General features: G+C 67.6%; 2 protein-coding genes and 1 long non-coding RNA gene across 5 annotated transcripts; 2 read left to right on the plus strand and 1 right to left on the minus strand.

Annotated features, from left to right (window-relative positions):
* The first annotated feature begins 1,717 nt into the window (after positions 1-1,717).
* LOC122495916 (sphingomyelin phosphodiesterase 5-like) lies at positions 1,718-4,371 on the plus strand. The gene is made up of 7 exons (XM_043602057.1): positions 1,718-2,776; positions 2,872-2,944; positions 3,101-3,241; positions 3,316-3,405; positions 3,496-3,559; positions 3,637-3,772; positions 3,845-4,371. The coding sequence occupies exons 1-7, from the start codon at positions 1,949-1,951 to the stop codon at positions 3,935-3,937; spliced, it is 1,425 nt and encodes a 474-aa protein (XP_043457992.1). The 5' UTR covers positions 1,718-1,948; the 3' UTR covers positions 3,938-4,371.
* On the minus strand, positions 3,986-17,244 carry OPLAH (5-oxoprolinase, ATP-hydrolysing). 3 transcript variants are annotated; one of them, XM_043602051.1, is made up of 27 exons: positions 16,995-17,244; positions 13,166-13,389; positions 12,896-13,087; positions 12,237-12,336; positions 12,037-12,160; positions 11,758-11,953; positions 11,514-11,679; positions 11,256-11,394; positions 11,093-11,160; positions 10,688-10,953; positions 10,438-10,550; positions 10,180-10,350; positions 9,855-9,992; positions 9,630-9,768; positions 9,397-9,509; positions 9,017-9,168; positions 8,165-8,325; positions 7,980-8,081; positions 7,723-7,897; positions 6,010-6,194; positions 5,738-5,884; positions 5,509-5,643; positions 5,219-5,368; positions 4,970-5,127; positions 4,728-4,888; positions 4,447-4,544; positions 3,986-4,193 (listed from the first exon to the last, which is right to left on the minus strand). In XM_043602051.1, exons 1-27 carry the CDS (start codon positions 17,227-17,229, stop codon positions 4,047-4,049), a joined length of 4,155 nt encoding a protein of 1,384 aa, XP_043457986.1. In that variant the 5' UTR covers positions 17,230-17,244; the 3' UTR covers positions 3,986-4,046. The 3 variants fall into 3 exon arrangements, with proteins under 3 accessions (XP_043457986.1, XP_043457987.1, XP_043457988.1); XM_043602052.1 differs by lacking the exon at positions 16,995-17,244 and adding an exon at positions 13,902-13,983; XM_043602053.1 differs by lacking the exon at positions 16,995-17,244 and adding an exon at positions 13,601-13,741.
* LOC122495917 lies at positions 13,873-18,511 on the plus strand. The gene is made up of 2 exons (XR_006300644.1): positions 13,873-14,246; positions 14,986-18,511. It is a non-coding gene; the product is annotated as an uncharacterized LOC122495917 (long non-coding RNA).
* Positions 18,512-18,991: the final 480 nt, after the last annotated feature.

Genomic DNA, 18,991 nt, shown 5'->3' on the forward strand with positions numbered 1-18,991 from the left:
CGTGGGAACCCTTCCCTCTGTCCTAGGCCAGGAAGAGGGCGGCGGGAGAGGGGGCAGGGAGGGCTCCTGGACCCTCACTAAGGGCAAGAGGACATTAGATGGACGGGACCCCGGAGAAAGTAGACTCACCCGAATCCTAGCAAGGGGCAGCCCAGGGAGATGTGGCCGATTCCTCAGGCTCCACAGGGTTCCGGGCCTCAGAGCCGGAGCCGGCAGAACCCACCTGCTGCAGGGGCAGGGGCAGGGGCAGGGGCAGAGCGCAGGCAGAATGGGAAAGCCCAAGGGAGCCGCAGAGGGCAGGGGGCGTGTAAAATGGGACTCCACCAGGGGTAACCTGCAGACTAAGGGGAGGGGCCTGTGGATAGTGCAGGAAACTGAGGCCTGGAGGCCAGGATGGGGGTCCTTGCCAGGGTGTGCACGAGAGATGGGCAGTGGGGTAAAGCCCACAGAGTGGCCTCTGGCCCACGAGAGGTAAAGGAGAGGACCTGCCCGAGGAAGGGAAGGAGGCTGGAGCGATAGGAGGCAAAGGGTGGGCTGAGGAGGTGGGAGTGAGGACCCCAGGCGAGGAGGCTCCTGGAACACCGGTGCTTGCAGCCAGAGCGCTCTGAGGGAACAGAAGAGTCCCAAGGTTCAACCAGAGGCAGCGTATCAGCAACCAGCAAGGAAGGCAGGGAGGGAGAGGGTTGTGGGGTGTGCTAGGGCCTTCTGGCCCGGGAGCTCCCTGCCCTCTCCACTCCCAGGCCTGCTACTTCAGGGGATCCAGCCAGACCCCCGCGGAAGGCAGGGAAGGACTCCACATAGAGAAGTGTGAGATCCTAGCTCTGTCTGCCGACAAGGCCTAGCAGCAAGACACAACTGTCGCGGTGAACACGCCCAGCACCAGATCTTGGTTTCTAAAGGGGATCAGGGATTCCTGGAGAATTGGGGGTGGGGGTGGGGGGCAGAAGTCCCTCCTCCTCCCTGGCAGCAGTCGTGAATGGCTGCCCAGATCCAAACTCCTGGGCAATTTAAGACCCAACCAGGAGAGCGGTGGGCTGTGGTTCACGGCTCAAATGATTCAGATGCGGGCCCAACCAGGGCCCGGCAGCACCTGACAGAGAGCGGGGCAGCAGGGTCCTGGGAACCAAGGAAGCAGGTACAAGAGGGCCCCCGGATGGGGAGCTGATTTCCATGTGGCTCACGTGTCCTGAGGTTGCGGCGGCGCAAATCCTCACCAACGGCCCCTCACCTCCCGATTGGAAGCTCCTCGGGGTAGGGTCACGGAGCGGTCTGTCACCACGGGGGACAGGCCTCTTAGGGCAGCTCTGCGGGGCTCTCACTGGGTGGCAGATCAGGGCGTTCTGAGTCCGTCCCTCCTCTGGAGCTGTGTCTTTGAACACACTTGCGGGACACCTGAACCCCGGGAGACGGGTGGGGCTGGGGTAGACCCCGAAGTCAGGGCCGCTGGAGGGCGCCGGCAATTCCGCGCGGACTTGCGGGCCGGCGGAGGGAGCTGGACGCAGCACGCACCGCACTGCCTCCACCGGCGCTGCGCCCGCCTGCACTAAAGAGGGTCGCTCTCCGTTTGCTGTAGGCTGCACCCCAATCCCCGCTCGCGTCGGGCAGGTCTGGGGGCTCTCCCGGTGGCGTACAGGGGAGGGCGGGGCAGAGTGGGGCGAGGAGGATCTGGGGGCGGGGCTGCGAAACCAGGGTCTCTTTCGCTTTCCCTTTTGTTCCCTCCAACGGCCGCCCAGACTCCGCGCGGGAGAGGAGAGCGCGGCTTCCCGGGCGCGCGGGTTGCCGCCTGCGCCCGCGCCCCGGCGATCCCGGGGCACAGCACCTACGCCGTTCCGCGCACAGGTGGCGCCACGTAACCTTGACCCCCGTGACACCCCCGCAGCTCCCGCGGACGCACGCTGGCCGCGACTGGGTCGCAGGGGCGCCGCGAGGCGGAGGAGCCCCGCACATCATGCAGACCCTTCCGGACTGGCCCCCAGCGTCCGGGGCCCCACGGCCCTCTCCCTTCCCGCACCCGGGACTGCACGCCCTCCACCGCCTGGCTCGAGCCCTGCTCTTCCCGGCTTACTGGGCCCTGGACCGGCTGCTGGGCTGCTGCGCGCCGACCGCGCGCCCGAGCGGCCTGCGGCGGCTGAAAGCCGCTGCCGGCGCTGGGGCCGCGCTGCTGCTGCTGCTGCTGGTCGGCCTGCCCCTGGCCCTGCTCGGGCTGCCGCTCTGGCTGCTCCTGCAGACCTGGCGCCGCCCCTTCTGCTACCAGCCCCCGCCGCAGTGCTGGGAGCCCCCAGCGCCCTGGCGCCCCCCGGCCGAGCCCGCGCGCTGCTTCAGCTTCCTCAGCGCCAACCTGTGCCTGCTCCCCGACGGGCTGGCGCGCTTCAGCAACTTGAAGCACAGCCAGCGGCGGGCCGAGGCTGTGGGCGCCGCGCTGCTCGCCGGCCTGCGGCCCTCGCGCTATGGGGCCACTGGCAGCAGTCCGCCGGGGCCGGGGGCGCCCTGCGGAGTGCTGACAGCCGAGGTGCCGGCAGGTCTGGAATTCGTGTGCCTGCAGGAGGTGTTCGACCTGCGCTCGGCGCACCGCCTCGTGAGCCGCCTAGCGCCCAGTCTGGGCCCGGTGCTGCACGACGTGGGCTCGTGTGGCCTGCAGCCCGGGCCGCACCTCAAGCTGCTCGGCAGCGGGCTGCTGCTGGCCTCGCGCTACCCGCTGCTGCGCGCCGCCTTCCGGTCCTTCCCCCACGCACGTCGCGAGGACGCGCTGGCCTCCAAGGGACTGCTTTCGGCACAGGTACCTGCCCAACCGCCGCGGCGCCTCCTGGCGGGGAGAGGGCTGGCGTGGGCTCGAACTGGCGACGGTTGCTGGGGCCCTCCGTGGTGTTGCAGGCGCAGGTGGGCATCCTGGACGGGCGCCGCGTCGTGGGCTTCCTGCACTGCACGCACTTGCATGCGCCGAGTGGTGAGCCCGAGGACGGGATCGTCGGCGCGTGGGCAGGCCGTCTGGCCTCTCCGCGCCCCCGACCGTTGGTTCACTGCCCGCGGCACCGCGAGCCCCGGGGAGGGGGGGGGGCGGGGAGCGCGGCCCCGCTGAGCCTTCCGTTTCCCACCCTCGCAGAGGACGGGCCCTTGCGCTGTAAACAGCTGACGCTCCTACTGGACTGGATCGAGCAGTTTGAAGCCGAGAGCCGCGAGAGTGGCGAGGCCGTGGCCTTCAGCGTGCTCCTGGGCGACCTAAACTTCGACAACTGCTCCTCAGGTGAGGGCAGGCTGCGGCGGGGCGGGGGCGGGGCGGCCTGGCCCCGCCCACCACGCGCTGATCTCGCCCCGCAGACCACGCGCAGGAGCAGGAGCACCAGCTCTTCAGCCACTTCCGGGACCCCTGCCGGCTGGGCACGCGCCGGGATCAGCCCTGGGCTCTGGGTACGGGGGCAACCGGGTGGGGAGCCCACCTGGGTGCGGTTCGAGGGCCGCGGCTGCCGCTGACACCGCCCTCCGCCCGCCGTCCCCCAGGCACAATACTGAGCACCTCCACCCTCCGCCACTCGGTGGCCTGCTCCCCGGAGATGTTAAGGAGGTGAGTGGCGACCTGGGGGTCAGACGCCGCCCGGAACGCCGGGGAGTCCTGGCCTTGGTGACACCACCCCTCCTCAGGGCCCTGGAGCAGGAGGAAGGGCGCCGCCGCTACCTGGCGGGCCCTCTGGGCGGAGGCCGCCGGGCTGAGCCCTGGCGGGGCCGGCGCCTGGACTACATCATGTACCGGGGAGCGGTCGGAGGCCCGCTGAGCCCAGTAAGTGCCAGAATTCAGGGCGCTGGGCCGGCTGCAGCCAGGGCGACTCCTCAGTCTGACTCCCGCCCCCAGGAGGTGGAACAGGTGACGTTCAGCACCGCCCTGGCGGGGCTCACAGACCACCTGGCCGTGGGACTTCGCCTCCGAGTTTCCGTGCCCTCCTGACGCAGGCTCGCAGGCGACAGTTGGAAAGACGGACGCGGACGCAGAGCGTGAGCCTGGCCGGCTGCCGCGGGAACGCGGCGACTTCGCTGTTTATTGTGGGGGCCCTCCCTCACACCGCCTCCTGGGCTCTGCGGTACTCGTAGACGCTGCCGCGCTCAGAGAAGGCTGGGGGCTGCGGGGGCGACCCCGGCGGTGGGGCGGGGTCCTCCGGGTCCCCGTAGCCGCCCCCGCCTGGTGTGTGGAGGCAGAACACGTCCTGTGGAGCAGAGGGACAGGCTCACTGCGGGCGTGGACGCCCCCAACCCTGCCTCTCGCTGCAGTCCCATCCCCACCGGGGCAGCGCATTCATGGCGGCCGGCCTGGCCCACGGAGGCCCACTGCGCGCCCTCTCCTTCGGAAACCAAATTAAATTCAGACGCTGGTTATTTTTGCAACTCTGCTCACCCTCTGTGGAAAGGGGGCCGCTGGAGGGCGGACGGGAATGAGGAAGGACAGGTGTCAATCCTTACCCCGGGGAACACGGGCACCGACGTCTTCCCGCCCAGATTCACCGTCCGGCCGTCCTTGCGAATCAGCAGGTTTAGGCCCCGGGCTCCGGGCTCGCCCCCTGCGGGAAGAGGCAAAGTGAGGCTGGCCCGGAAGGCAAGGAAGGGAGGGGCAGAGGCGGCGGGCGGGCAGAGGGAACGACTCCGTGCAAGAGGCAAGGAAGGGGGGGGGGCAGAGGGGAGGACACCGTGCAGGAGTGGGTGGGTGGGGCGGGAGTCGGGGATCCAGGGACGCTGCCGCTCACCGTGGAGGCCGTATGGCCGGAAGGCGCGACGCTCGGTCAGCACGGACAGCAGCGCCTCCTCGCGGAAGAGCAGCTCGCGGACGACGCCGTCGCCGCCTCGGAAGCGCCCGCGGCCCCCGGACCCCTGCCTCAGCTCGAAGCGGCGCAGGATGACTGGGTACCTGCGCGGGCCAGGGGGTTCAGAACGGTCCACCCGGGCTCGGGCTCCTGCTCCCCGCCCCGGCCGCGCCCGCACCACTCACCTGCTCTCCAGGATCTCGGGGTCGGTGATGCGCGTGTTGGTCATGTGGCTGTGCACGCCGCTGCGCCCGTGCCAGCCGGGGCCCGCGCCCGCGCCGCCCGCCACCGTCTCGTAGTAGCCCATGTGGGCGTTGCCCAGGGTCACGTTGTTCATGCAGCCCTGGCAGGGGCGAACGGCATTTGCGCTAGGCTGGAGGCATCCGAGACCCTCCCCGACCGCGGCCCCAAGCGTGCCCACCCACCCGCCACACCTGGGAGGCGGCGCAGGCCCCAAAGGCCCCCAGGATGACGTCCACCACGCGCTGCGACGTGAGCACGTTGCCACCCACCACGGCCGCTTCGGGGGACGGATCCAGAATGCAGCCTCTGGGAATCACGACGCGCACTGGCGCCAGGCAGCCCTGAGGTGGGGGGCGGGGGAGGGCGGCTCTCAGGGCGATTGGGAAATAAACGTCGCCCTACCCCCGCGCTCCTAGACCAGTCCGGTGTTGGGCCGACCCCGCCCCCAGGCTCGCTCAGGGACACCGCACTCGCCGCGCACCTGGTTGAGCGGGATGTCGCGGCCCACCAGGCACCGCAGGCAGTAGATGAGGGCGGACAGCGTGATGGCCCGAGGAGCGTTGAGGTTGCCGATCACCTCAGGCCCCGTGCCGCTGAAGTCAAACACTGCGCTGCCCTGCCCACGGGGTGGGGGTGGGGGAGAGAGGTGGGTCAGCAGCAGCCCCGCGGCCACGAGTCGGGTGCCCACGGCCCCGTTGCTGCGGCCTGACCTGACTCAGGTTGATCTGCACGCGGAGCCGGATGGGGGAACCATCATCCATGTGGTCCTCTGCTGACACCTCCAGGGGCAGGCCTCGGGCCTGCCGGGAGGTTCCGAAGTCCCGCAGCATATCTCGCACAGCCAGCTCCGCGTTCGCCTGGCAGACAGGACGTTCAGCGGCAGCCACGCTGCCTTCCAGGTGGGCGGGGCCTGCCCACCTCCCCGCCTGGCCGCCAGGGGGCAGGTACAGAGCTGCCCCCTGCTCCTGCGCCCTAGGCCCACCTGAATGTGGCCCATGTAGGCCTGCACCACATCCAGGCCGTACTGCCCGATGAGCTCTCCCACCAGCTGGATGCCCTTCTGGTTGGCGGCCACCTGGGCGCGGAGGTCTGACAGGTTGTCGTGCAAGTTCCTCGTGCCGCTGCAGCCGGGAATCTTGCCTGGGGCCTGCAGGGCCTCAGTTACCGCTGCACGGATGGGGTCACCGCTGAGCCACCCTCCACCCGGTCGGATGGGGGGCTGCGCTGCCCAGTGCCCTGATCCATACCTACTCCTCCTCTGCTGGGCACTATGGGGAGTTCCCCATGTTGGCCCTTCCCTGGCCCCTCACAACCCTGCTGACACCCACCCCCGGCACCCCCAAACCCACAGCCTCCTGCCATCTGCTCAACCTTCTTCCCCAAACCCAGCCCCCCAGGGCACCCTAGGCTTTTCCTGTGACCTCACAGGAACTGGAGGTGCCTGAGGAGGAGCAGGGGGGTCCTCTTACCTTTAACTCCTTCTGCCCCACTCCCTCCTGCCTTTTCTGGGCTTCCCTCCCCACTCCCAGGAGAAGAAACACTTCCCCTGACCCGCCCCAACTCATACTGCCCTCAGTCCGATGGCCCTCACTGACCCCCTCTCAACCACTTTGCAAGAGCATCAGCTAGCTCTCTGGGCCTCCTGCCCCACCTCCAAACAAATTTGAACCAGGCCTCCGCCCCCTGGCGAGCCCCAGAGACCCAGGCAAGGACTCTCTCCCTAACTCTCTCCCTTACAGTATTCTCTGAGGCTCCCTGGCCACTGCGTCTTCTGTCACCTGCCTGCACATATCCCTCCCATGATCCCTGCCCCCTGCCCTCTGCTCCCACCACACACACTGACCAAGGGAATGACCAGGCCTGGGTCACTCTCTTTGTGTCCTCCACCCACGGCAGCCTGTGGCTCTGTCACCCCCCCCCCCCCATGCTGCCTCCTCTCACTCCCAGATGCCTGCCTGGGCTCCTAGACACCTGCAGCCTCAGACCAGCTGTTTTCACTGCCCCTGTCCCTGGGCTTCTGTCCCAACTTCACTGCTCTGTGCCGACTCAGTGACACGGCCTCCCTCCACCTCTGGCTGTCTGAACTTGACGTCTCATCTTCATCCCTAGATCCCATCAAATACCAACCTTGATCTCCAAAACAGTTGTCCCTACCTACCTCCACTTCCGCCCTGCTTGAGAGTCAGTATCATTCAGCACAGCTGCAGCCGCCCCCTACCCCACTCCCCACTCCAAGCCTTCAACCCCCCATCTACTCTGCACATGGGCTGGGGGCTTTCATGGTGTAGGGCAGACCAGTGCAGGCCCAGGAAAGTTCTCCGCGAGTCTGCAGGCCCTGGCCCCCGTCCTCACTGCTCTGTAGCCCACAGACCCAGTGCAAACACAAGGCAGACACCACCGTGAGCAGCTGCTGACCTTGAAACAGCCCCTCTCCCTCCTGTGCCCGGTCCTGTGACTGTCCCGGCCAGCTCCCCACCCCCAAAACCATTGAGCCTTCCTGGGCCCAGAAGGAGTTCACCTCAGTGCCTCCGATCATCTCTGAAAGATGATCTGCTACCACTCTGGGGTCGCTACGCGGCTTCCCCAGCCTCAAGGCAGGCCTCCGCCACTCACTCGCTGCCACAGCGCCCCAATCGGCCTGGTCCACTGAACCCTCCCCCGACCTGGAGGTCACTCCAAGCCCACTCCCACTCACCCTCCTCTTGGAAGACTCCTCCCTGGACGAGTTTGAAAGACAGAAAGACGGCGCCCTCCTGCTGCAGTGTGGTGGAGTGGGGAGGCATGGAGCCCGGCGTGATGCCCCCAATGTCCGCATGGTGCCCACGGCTTGCCACGTAGAACACAGGCCGAGTCTGACCCGGCCAAAACACCTGGGGGTGGAGAGCGACCGTGAGCTGTGCTAGCAGCCCGCGCCACCCCCACCCCCGGAGACACCCAGGCAGCGGCCTTCACCGGGGTGATGACGGTCAGGTCTGGCAGGTGGCTGCCCCCAGCGCTCGGGTGGTTGCTCAGCAGCACGTCACCAGGGTGGAGGTCGGCCCCCAGGTGCTGGATCTGAGACCAGAAGACACTTGTGGAGGCGGCAGGGGCGGAGGCGAGGGGTGGGGTCAGGGAGGCCGAGAGGTGGGCCGCCGAACCTGGAACTGTACGGTCTCCTGCATGGCGCCCAGGTGCACGGGGATGTGGGGGGCGTTGGACACCAGCCCCCCATCGGGCCCGAAGAGGGCACAGGAGAAGTCCAGACGCTCCTTGATGTTGGTGGAGATGGCTGTGCGCTGCAGGATGCGGCCCATCTGCTCTGGGGGCACAGAATGAGCGGGCACCCGCTGGCCCCGCCCCGCCCGCGGCACGGCCCCGCCCCGCCCGCCCACCCGTGCGGCACAGCCCCGCCCCGCCCCGCCCCACCCGCGGCGCAGCCCCGCCCCGCCCGCCCACCGGCACGACACACCCCTAGAGGACGAAGAGGCAGGACTGCTGCCTTCTGACACCCAGACCCAGGACCCGAAGGCGGTGGTGGCCCGGCGGACACAGCGAAACTGCAGGCGGGCCCCGTGTCTTGCCTGTGTGAGAGGTGCCCCCCCCTTCCTCTCCATCCCTGCTCAGGGCCTCACCAAGAACCCGGTACCCCACGTCAACTCTCCACCTTGCCTAGCACAGCAGGAAATCGGTGCTGAGGCACAGGACTCGGGGCGAGCAAGCCCCAGCCGACCCTGCGTAGAAGGGCTCACCGGGCCGAGCCTCTTTCCGTCCACAGACAGGATGGCGATCTCAGGCCCCATGACTGCTGGCGGGAGTTAGGTGCTCCCACTGCCCAAGGCCGGCTGGTGCGGTGGGGCTGGCCGTCCCAGGGCGGCCCTGTCGCCAGCGGGGACTCCACTTCTGCCCCTTCCCTGGGTCACACTTTGTCTCTCTCTGCACGGCCTGCCAGCCACGTGCCTGCACTACCTCTGCCCAGGGAGCAGGGCCGTGGGGACCGGGCAGCCACTCACCAGCAATGCTCATGAAGCGGTGAGAGAAGATGGACAGGTGGATGGGGTCAAGCTGGGCGCCCACCAGGCTCGGGACTTCAGCCCCCACAGAGATGCGGATGTCCCCGGTATCAGTCACCTCTGCCTGGCAGCCTGGCTCCACCAGGATGGTGCTGAAGGCAGGGGCGCAAGAGGCTGGGGGCGCCGAGCCAGACCCCCTTCCTGTCCCAAATAGGGACCCCACGTCCCCAGGCTGGGGGACACCCAACCATAATGGGACGCCAGAGTCCTTTCTGTTCCTGTAGCCTCGGGCCGGAGAGCCCCTGACAGGGCCCCTGAGCTCACCCAGGCCCCGGCAACTGTACCCACCATGGCCCCACCCTGGCCAGGCTTCAGCCCACCTGTTGCTGTCGATGATGAGGCAGGGCCCCTGAAGCTTGTGCCCATAGGCCAGCTCTCCCAGCAGGTACACAGGGGTCTCCTGGTAGCCCCCCTCAAAGTAGCACTGGGTCATCTGAGGAGGGCGTGGGATGAGTGAGGTTCCTAGGTGCAGCCCCTCCCTGCCTCTCCCCCTCCACACCCGTCCCCTTGTCCCTGCGGGTGCGGGTGGGCAGGCCGAGGCAGAGCCACCCACCTTGTCTATGCGGGGAGGCCCGGTCTGAGCTCTGGGAACATCCTCGAGGCGAAGGCCGCTGCGGCCAGTGCCCCTCACACGCACGTCGTCCACCACCACCGGCCGCTCGGGGATGACGAAGCCAAACTCTCTCATGTACCTGCACGTCCGCCGGCCCCGAGAAAACGATCAGGGCCGGGCCGGTAGGCCACCCGCCAGGGCTCCCGGGACGCAGAGCTCGCATACCTCTCCACAAAGGCGGCCCCAAAGTCGCCAGCACGGGGCGAGCGGGCAGCGGCCGGGTGCCGGTGGGCAGACACCATGAGGGCACAGTCTGTGCCCTGATAGCGCAGATGCAGGAAGCTCTCGGTGCTGATCTGGGACCTGCAGCAGCGGGGCGGGCGGGCCACTCACACACGGTGCCCCGGGGACTCCCGTCCCGCGTCCGCCAGCCCTCCCGGACCGCGCCACCCGGCACGTCGGGCGGGAAGGCCAACTAGGGGGTGGCTGGGATGCTGCCAGCCCCCTGCCTGGCCCAGCTCCCCCCTCCACTGCCCCCTGTGAGTCCCACCTGGGAAAGCCCTGGGCCCGCAGGGCGTCCACACACTGCTCCTCCAGGCGGCTCAGCCTCTGGTCCAGCTGCACAAAGGTCTCAGGTGCGTAGGGCAAGGAACACGGCTCCTGCGCCTCGTGCACCACGTCGGCCAGGGCCAGCCCCAGCGCTGACAGCAGCCCGCTGTGCCTACGTAGACGGGGGGCCTCGGCTACGTGGGGGTGCCTCCCAAAGCCAGCCCCCCACCCCCGGCAGGCGCACCACTCCCAGACGTACCTGTGAACGTGCACAGTGTCCATGCCCAGGGCTCGGGCAATGGCGCACGCGTGCTGCCCGCCAGCTCCCCCAAAGCAAGCCAGCACGTGGGCCGAGGGGTCGTGGCCTCTTGCCTGGGAAGCCAGAGGGGGTCGGTGGCGCGCCCTGCCCCTGTCTGGCCCCCCACCCCTCACCCTGATGGGGTTGCCTGAGTGGGAGGTGAGGGGGTGGGGGGCAGGGCAGGCGAAGGCGAGGGCAAAGGCGGGCATACCTGCGTGAGTGCGCGGATGGGCCGGCACATGGCCTCGTTGGCCACACGCACGAACCCCATGGCTACCTCCTCCAGGCTCAGCGGGGAGGCCGGGCAAGGCCCGTTGGTCAGGAAGCTGTTGACCTCAACGGCCACAGCCTCCAGGGCCTTTCGGGAGGCCTCAGAGGACAGTGGCTGGTCCTCTCCCGGCCCAAAAATGCAGGGGAAGGAGGCAGGCAGTAGGCGACCCAGAACCAGATTGGCATCCGTCACCGTCACGGGGCCCCCTGGGAGGTGTGCAGGGTGTGCGGGTTGGGGGCTGGGCAGCAGGGTCAGGGCTGAAGGGCGGCGGGGTGGGGGCGGGGGGGCGGAGGTAGGCCTGGGCAGCGTGGGAAGGGACCTGGCGGGGCAGGTACCAGCTCTTACCCTTGCGGTAGCAGGCGGGGCCAGGATGGGCTCCTGCAGACTCAGGCCCCACCACAAAGAGGCCGGACCTTTGGGGCAGGGAGGACGGGACTTAGAGGTGGGTTGGGAGGCAGGGCTGGGGGCGGGGGGCAGGGGAGTGCCCAACCCAGGTGCAGGGGCTGACCTGAAGAAGAGGCGGGAGCCCCCACCAGCTGCCACTGTGTTGATGTCCAGCTGAGGGGCCTGGAGGGTGACACCAGCCGTGCTGGCCTCAAAGACATGCTCAAACTCCCCAGCGTAGCGGCTCACGTCAGTGGATGTGCCTGGAGGAGAGAGAGGTGGGAGGAGTCACCGCACAGACCTGGACGCCCAGCGTTGCTCAGCCCCGGGGCTGGGGCCGCGGTGGAGACTCCTCCTGACCCCACCCGTCCGGCCTCCGTACCTCCCATGTCAAAGCCGATGACGGGCTGGCCGCCTTCCACCCGGTAGGTGGTGGCTGAGTAGCCAACCACACCCCCAGCAGGGCCAGAGAGCACAGCCCGGGAGCCGCTGAAGGACTCCATGGGCGCCAGGCCACCATCGGAGCGCATGAACAGCACCTGCACGTCCTGTGGGAGAGCGGCAGCCAGTAAGGGGCCGGGCAGGCAGGGGTGGGGCGGGCGGAGCGGGCCGGCAGGGGGCCTCACCTTGAGCTGGCCCTGGAAGCCACGGCAGAAACCCTGCACGTAACGCTGGATGGTGGGGGTAAGGTAGGCGTCGGCACAGGCCGTGTGCCCCCGAGGCACGATGCGCACCATGGGCATGGTGTCCGAGGACAGTGACACGTGGGTGAAGCCCAGCTCCCGGGCCAGTGCGCCCACCTGCTGCTCATGCTGGGCCCACCTGTAATGACGACCCCACGGCGCTTCGCCTCTTGCCCACGGCCTCCGGCCCACCGCCCAGAGCCCCGGCCAAGCCACGCTCACGTGTAGGAGTGCATGAGCACCACGGCCAGGCTGCGGACACCTCGGGACAGGAGTCCCTCCAGCTTCCCACGAAGAGCCCCAAGGTCCACAGGCTGCTGCACCTCCAACAGGTCCCCCGTGCGGCCTGCCAGGAGGCCCGTTACCATCCGTCAAAGGCCCGCCCTGCTGCCCCCGTGCCCCCAGCCCTGAGGCACCCGCACCTTTGACAGGTGTCCCTGCACCTGGCTCCCCGCGATACAGCACCACGCGCTCGTCCACCTCCAGCACCTCTTCGTACAGCACCTCAGGCATGGGCACGGCCTGGGGACAGGCAGAGGCTCAGAGGACACCCAGGCCCGAGGGTCCTTGCTGGGGTCCTGCGCGGGTGGGGCAGTGCGGGCGAGGGGATGTGTCCCGGCAGTCCAGTCCACAGGCCCAGGAGACACAGACGGGGCCGGCCCCAGCAAGGCCCCCCCACCCCCAAGGAGTGGCTCTCCGCCCCCAGGCACCTGAGTGCAGCCGACTGCCACCCCCGCAAGGGCAGCTCCCTGGAGGAGCCCAGCAGTAGGGGTGGGGGTAGGGGAGTGGGAGAGTGGGGTTGGCTCCTACCCCTCACCCCGAACAGTATGTCTTGGGGTGCTCCACACCCAGGATCCAGGACAGGGCATGGTGACAGACAGGAGCAAGACATTGTGACCACTCTGAGGGCTTGGGGGACAGAGTGCCTGCTAGGAGTGTCTGGAACCTTCTCTCCGCCTATAAGCTGCCAGCCTGGGGCCAACACTGACCCTTCCAAGGGCTGCCCTCCCGAGGGGCCACGGCATCCCTGGGAAACCATGAGCTGCACGACGCAGCCACCAGCTGGAGTGGGTGCGCTCACCAGGTCAAAGAGGTCCTCTCGGGCCTGGGTGCCCACGTGCAGCAGGTCTCGGAAGCCACGCGTCACCAGCAGCGCCACCCGCTCCCCCCGCCGCTCCAGCAACGCGTTGGTGGCCACCGTGGTGCCCATGCGGATGCTGGCAATGCGGCTGGTGTCCAGCGGCTGGTCCCGCGGCAACAGCACGCCTCCTTCCTGGGAACCACAGGGTCCAGTGTCAGGCCCCGGTCCCAGGTCCCTCCCCAGCCCGCCCCTCTGCCCTGCCCTGGCCACCTGCTCCAGGATGCGGCGGATGCCCTCAGTAGGGGCGTCTGCATAGTTGGCGGGGTCCTCTGAGAGCAGCTTCAAGACCCTCACTTGCCCCCCGGGGCACTGGGCAAAGACATCTGTGAAGGTGCCTCCACGGTCGATGGCGAAGTGGAAACGCCCCTCGGGGCTGCCCATGGTGACAGGGCTGGAGTCCAACACTGACTCTTCAGCCGGCAGTCCTGGGAGAACTGGACGGAGACAGCAGATCAGGCGACAGGCCCGGGGGTCACCCGCGGCTTGGGAGCCTTGGGCAGAGCCGGGCTGAGGAAAGCAAGGGGGGGGGGGGTCGGAGGAGGCGCCCGGGGCCGAGCGCGGGGCTGCAGGCCCAGCTCAGAGCGCCGCCTGAGGCGCGGCCGCAGCCGGGCAGGTGGGGGCGCCAGACCTAACGCCCCTCGTTACCCGGTTCTCAGGGCCCCGGCTTGCGTCGCAAATCCCCGGACCCGCCAGAGGCGGAGGCGCCCCGGGGAGCCCACGGGCTGGTGGGTCTGGGCTCCTATAGCACGAGGAGGCACGGGGGCTGGGGGCAGGTGACTTCCCCAGTCGCTCGACCTTGGGGCCCAGGCCGAGTGGGACAGGGGGCACGGGGCGGGGCCGGCGCCGGGGAGGGGGCGGGGCTCGCGGCCGGGGGCGGGGGGGGGGGCGGGGGGGGCGGGGAGGCGGGGAGAAGCGGGGCGCTGGAGGGTCCGGGTGCGGGGCCCACCTGGCGGGTCGGCTCCCAGGCGCTCCCGGTCCGCTCGGGCCGCGCTCCCTCCCGGCCCTGCCCGCCGCACCCCCCCCTCCCCCCGCCCGGAAGCGGGGCCCGCCCCCCCCCCCCCCCCCGCCCGACCGGTCCCGCCGCCCACGGCCCTCCGGGTTGCGTCAGGCTCGGCTCGCCGGGAGCCGCCTCCCTCCTCCGCCGGGAGCCACGCCGGGGGACCGCGGGGCGCGGGGCCGAGCTGGGCCGGGGGCGGCTCCGTGCTGGCGCGTCCCCGGCCGCCGGCCACCTCGGTTCAGCCGGCCACTCGAGGTGCCCCGGGGAAGGCGGAGCAGGCCACCCTCCCAAGAAGTAAGAGCCCAGACGAGCTCGGACTGCACCCTGGCGCGGGGCAGTCACGCCGTGAGGGACGGGGCTGGGGAGGGGGGTCGTGGAGGGGCCGCGGGCAAGGGCCCCTCCGCAGCCGTCAACCCCGCTGCTGCCCGCCCAGGGCCAGCCTTGCCACAGCCCAGGCTGGGCGCCCCGGGACCCTCACAACATCAGGGCCGATGTCCCAGAAGCCGTGGCCGGTGCCCTGACGATGAGGCGAAGCGTGCCCCACCCTGGCCTGTCTCCCCACGGGCAGAAGGTGTCCAGGCTCGGAGTGGACACCAACCGTGCAGGGCCGGGAGCAGGCCGTTTAGAGCTCCCAGGGGGCAATAGTGGGGATGGGGCGAGGGGGGAGACCCAAGCAGAGGGAACAGCGGGTGAAGGGGGCTTCACCCAAGGTGCCAGGCCAGATGGCCAGACAGGCAGGGGCACCCACCCCCGCGCCCCAGACTTCCCCCTCCCCTGGGAGCCTTATCAGCGCTGGAGGCCTGCTTGGTCCCTGGAGGTGAGAGCGAGGTGGGACCGCACCCCGGGCAGCAGCAGGGGCTCCCTTCTGACCAGCGCCTCTGCGGCCTCTGTGCACGTGATGGGGGTGAGGGGTTTGGAAAGAACTGCACCAAGAAAGACACAAGAGACTCAGCGACTCAGGGCAGTGGCAGTGTCTGTGGCCTCCGACCCCACCTCACGCCTTCTGACGGTGGCCCGTGGCCTCTCCCACCAGCGCAGGCTCCGTCGGTCTCTCCCCACCTCCAGCCCTGCTTGGACCTAGGACTTGAGCTGCCCTGCGCGCGCGCCGCGGAGGATGGGCTGTGACCGTGCCCAGATGACTGTGCCCCCGGCGGCAGGTGCCAGCCAAGGTACTGACCCCAGACCCCCACCCCCTTGACCTCCCTGTCACCTTCCCCATCCCTCACGTCCAGCTGGATGCCTAGACCGTCACTGTGGCCACCGCACAGGAACTTCTACCCTCACCGGCTCTGAGCTAACCACGAGATGGCGGTCGGCGGCCCCACTCCAGGCAGGACCCCCGCCTGCAGCCCCCACCGTGTCTCCATTCACGCCTCCACAGCAGGTGCATCCAGCCCACTCTCCCCCATCACTGGGTGACTGTCCCACCTGCCCGTCTCCGCCAACTCCCCCACGTGGCGTCTTCGTCCTGATGCTCAGCTGAGAGTCCATCCGGAGAGGCTTCCAACAACCCAGCCACACCACCACCCCTGGGGTGCGTACTCAGCCAGGCTGCCTGTGGTCTCAGCCAGGCCTCCTCACTGCATCAGCCTGGCCGCCCCCACGCCCGTCTTCAGCCCACGGCTGGTGACCCTCAGCGCCCAACCGTGTCTTCTAGAGGCCCCGCCCCACGCCCCTCCAGCAGCACCGCAAGCGCTCTGCTCCTCAGGGTGCACGTCCGTGGAAGGGCCCCCTGCCACCTCCAGTAGCCTCCAGGCTCACAAATCACATCAGGCAAGACCAGAGAAGCCCCCTGAGCCGCCCCAGTGCCCAGGCCTCTGGCCTCCCTGTGCGTCCACCCGTTCCCCACTTCTGTCTCTGGGAAGCCCCTTCTGCATGGGGTCCTGACCCGCCTCACCGACTCCCTCCTGCCAGCCTCCTTTACCGCATCTTCTTGACGCGTGTGTCCTGAGACGTTCCCCTCTGCTCTGCCCTGAACTGTGTCCTGCCTAACTTCCTGTACTGAAGCCTACCGGACCTTAGGGGGGTGACAAAGTCATGAGGATGGGTCCCAATGATGGCATTAGTGCCCTTATAACAAGAGACGGAAGGGGTTGTCTCCAGAATGTGAGGACACAGCCGGACAGTGGCCAACTCTCAGCCAGCAATAGAGCCTCGCCAAGAATCGTGCCGGCGCCCTGATCTCCGACTTCCAGCCTCCAGAACTGTGGGAAGTGGATTGTTGAAGTCGTCAGCCTGTGGTGTTTTCATGGAGCAGCCCACACTCCCTGAACCGCCTCTCCAGAGACCATTCTCTGCCTGTTAACACCTCCGGGCCCTCAGAAGCAGGGACGGGACACTGTGCCAGGACTGACATGGCCCACACGCTCCCTGGCCACTTGTATCTCCCGGTGGATCTGCACAGCCAGAGGCTTCCGGGAAGCGTGGTGCCTGTCCCCATGAGAGCTGGGGTCCCCTCAGCCTGCCCGTGCCAGGGGGAGCGCCCCAGTTGCACTGCTCAAACCCTAGGAACTGCCTTCAAGTGCCAATTTCCCACCAGCACACCCAACCCGCCCAAGTATATCCAGAGCCCCCGGCACTGTTCACTCCCCCTTCCAGCCAAGCCTGTGATTTCTCACCAGGAGAACGACCCCGACCTAGAAGACCCTCCTGGTCCTCATCTGCTCTCCACTCCACCAACGCTGGCCTCAGCACTGTGCCTCAACACACTCGACCCGCTGCCACCTCAGGGCCTTTGCACGGACCATTCCCTCAGCTCTACCCCAGCCTTGTGGCTCCTTCACTTTGGTCCAGTCCTGCTCCAATGTCACTTTCTCGGAGATGTTACTTTCTCCCCGCTGCCTTCCTAAAGAGGCCCCGGCCCCCGTATCACTCCTCAGCACCTTCCGCACCTGACGAGCCATCGCCCCACGGGAGCAGGGACCCCCCCACCCCCCCCGCCCCCCCCACCCCTGCCGCTTTCCCCTGTCTTGGCATAAGCTTGAATGAGTGAAGCCTCGTGGGCATCTGAGAAGAGCCCCCGCGGGCCCTGGCGCTCCTCACCTCTTTCAGCATCCTTGAACTTGATGGTTCTGCGCCGGGGCAGCCGGGGGCTGGTGGCCACCTCGGCCAGGAGCCCGGAGCCACAGAAGCCCAGGCCTCTGCCCCGGGTCTGGAGCACCAGCTTCAGCTCCTGGTTCTCCTGGATGAGCTGCACAAGCCGTCGCAACTCTTCATTCTCCTGGGCCAGCCGCTGGATCTCCCGCCGCAGACCCTCGTAGCTGCTGAGGGGGGACATGCCCGGCAGCAGGGGGGGCAGCTGCCAGCAGCTGTCGCCTGGCCAGGAGTAGCGGACCCCGTCATTGTGAGGTCAGCGGCCGCCCCTGCCCCCGGGCCTCAGCCGCATTCCGGGTGTCAGAGCCAAGGCCCCTTGAGCAGGGCACACCTGACCTCTGACCTCTGGTCCCTGAGGGCCAAATGACTAGAGGAGCCCAGACCTGCCGAGAGCCTGGAGTCCTTCTGGGATGCCCCTCTTGGAGGACGGAAGCTTCTTTAGGCCAGCCTGGCACGGAGGTGCTGCAGGGAGTGGGAGTAAAAGACCCAGGCCTCCCCATCCCCCATCTGGCTGCCCACTGGCCCCCAGCTGCAGCATCCCCCCCTGCCCGTGCCAGCTCACGGGGCTGGGCGACGGCTCGGTCCCCGAGGTGGTCACACAGCCAGCAGGACATCTCAAGGGGCCAGGACAGTGGCTGTTTGAGCTGCCCCGTGGGAGGGGCGCCTCTGGCCTAGAAATAGCAGGAGCTGCACAGCGAGGGGGTGGGGGTGGTGGGTCAGGGCCCAGGGGACGTGGCTAAGTCGGCAAGTGCATCGGGACGGGGCTGGAGGCACAGAGATGGGGCAGGGATGGCAGGGGGCAGCTGTGTCAGGTGGAGGGCAGGCCGCCCGGAAAGTATGCTATACCCCGCAGGCCCCACGGCACGCTCCCCCACCTGCAGCCCCAAGGCACGCCCCCGCCGCAGGGGAACCACCCCAAAGAGTAACCACCCAGCTTACATTTTAGAGCATATGAAGGACTTCCTTCTTTCATGCGATGTGCCCTCTGCCGGCACAGCTCTCTGCCTCCGCTGTCATTGTCTGTCCTTTCCTTGTATTATGATTGGCGTTTACTTCGCCATCATCTCCTGCCTGCTGACCCCCTCAGCACAGTTGCCACTTGTAGACCCGAAGTCCTCCTGGGATTTGCACGCCCTTCCCCGGCTGCTTCAGTGTGGCCTGGCCAGCTCCGGGGGTCTTCACAGAGCAGACTGCAGGGGAGGCTGACAGCAGTGCCCCAGGGGACGGGGTGGGACCCGTGCTCAATCTCAAAGGAAATGGTGACAATTTTAATAGTTCCTATAACTAGGAAGTGTCCTGATTCTGACCATGATGGAGTAGAGTATTTCCGAAAGGACTAGAGATCTTACCTCAAAGGCGTGACAGGCTCAGGGCAGTCGCGGCCGGGACTGGTCCGTGAGCAGAATACTAAGGCCCCCAAGGTCACGGGCCCTGCATAATCCCGGAATAAAATGGATTTTACCCCATGATTCGGTTATTTATGTGGCACAGCTGAGGAATAAAGGGAGATTACCTTGGATGAGACTCCCTGAATCAGGTGGGTCCTTAAAAGAATAGGTCTCTTCCTGGTGAAGGAGATTCCATGCCCGGGAGAGTCCCCACTGCTGAGGGGGCCCCGTGGCAAGGAGTGTGGGTGGCCTCTAGGAGCTGGCATATCACAGTCACAACACTAAAAGACCAAGAGAAAACCTCCAAAGTCACAGGATTAAAATGACTCCTCACAGATGAAAACAACAATAAGATGAACACCCAACTCCCCATCAGAAACAACAGAGGCAGGAAACCAGCTGACATACTCCAAGTTCCGGAAAGAATGACTCGAGCAAGAATCCTAGATTCTGGAAAATGATCTTTTGGAAATTAAGGTAAAATAGAAAGAGTCCAAGATAAACAAAGACCGAGAATTTGCTGCTAGAAGACCTATCTTACGAAGAATACTAAAGAAA

Source organism: Prionailurus bengalensis, chromosome F2, assembly GCF_016509475.1.
Source record: "Prionailurus bengalensis isolate Pbe53 chromosome F2, Fcat_Pben_1.1_paternal_pri, whole genome shotgun sequence".
NCBI classification, from domain to species: Eukaryota; Metazoa; Chordata; class Mammalia; order Carnivora; family Felidae; genus Prionailurus; species Prionailurus bengalensis.

Excerpts from the sequence above, each read along its gene's own strand:
- OPLAH (XM_043602051.1), bottom strand. The coding sequence starts at position 17,229 with ATGTCCCCCCTCAGCAGCTACGAGGGTCTGCGGCGGGAGATCCAGCGG. Across the intron at positions 13,088-13,165 it reads TCCGCCGCATCCTGGAGCAG|GAAGGAGGCGTGCTGTTGCC; the intron begins GTGGCCAGGGCA and ends TGTGGTTCCCAG. Across the intron at positions 5,128-5,218 it reads GGGCCTGCGCCGCCTCCCAG|GGCTGCATGAACAACGTGAC; the intron begins GTGTGGCGGGTG and ends CGCCCCTGCCAG.
- LOC122495916 (XM_043602057.1), top strand. The coding sequence starts at position 1,949 with ATGCAGACCCTTCCGGACTGGCCCCCAGCGTCCGGGGCCCCACGGCCC. Across the intron at positions 2,777-2,871 it reads AGGGACTGCTTTCGGCACAG|GCGCAGGTGGGCATCCTGGA; the intron begins GTACCTGCCCAA and ends GTGGTGTTGCAG. Across the intron at positions 2,945-3,100 it reads GCACTTGCATGCGCCGAGTG|AGGACGGGCCCTTGCGCTGT; the intron begins GTGAGCCCGAGG and ends CCACCCTCGCAG.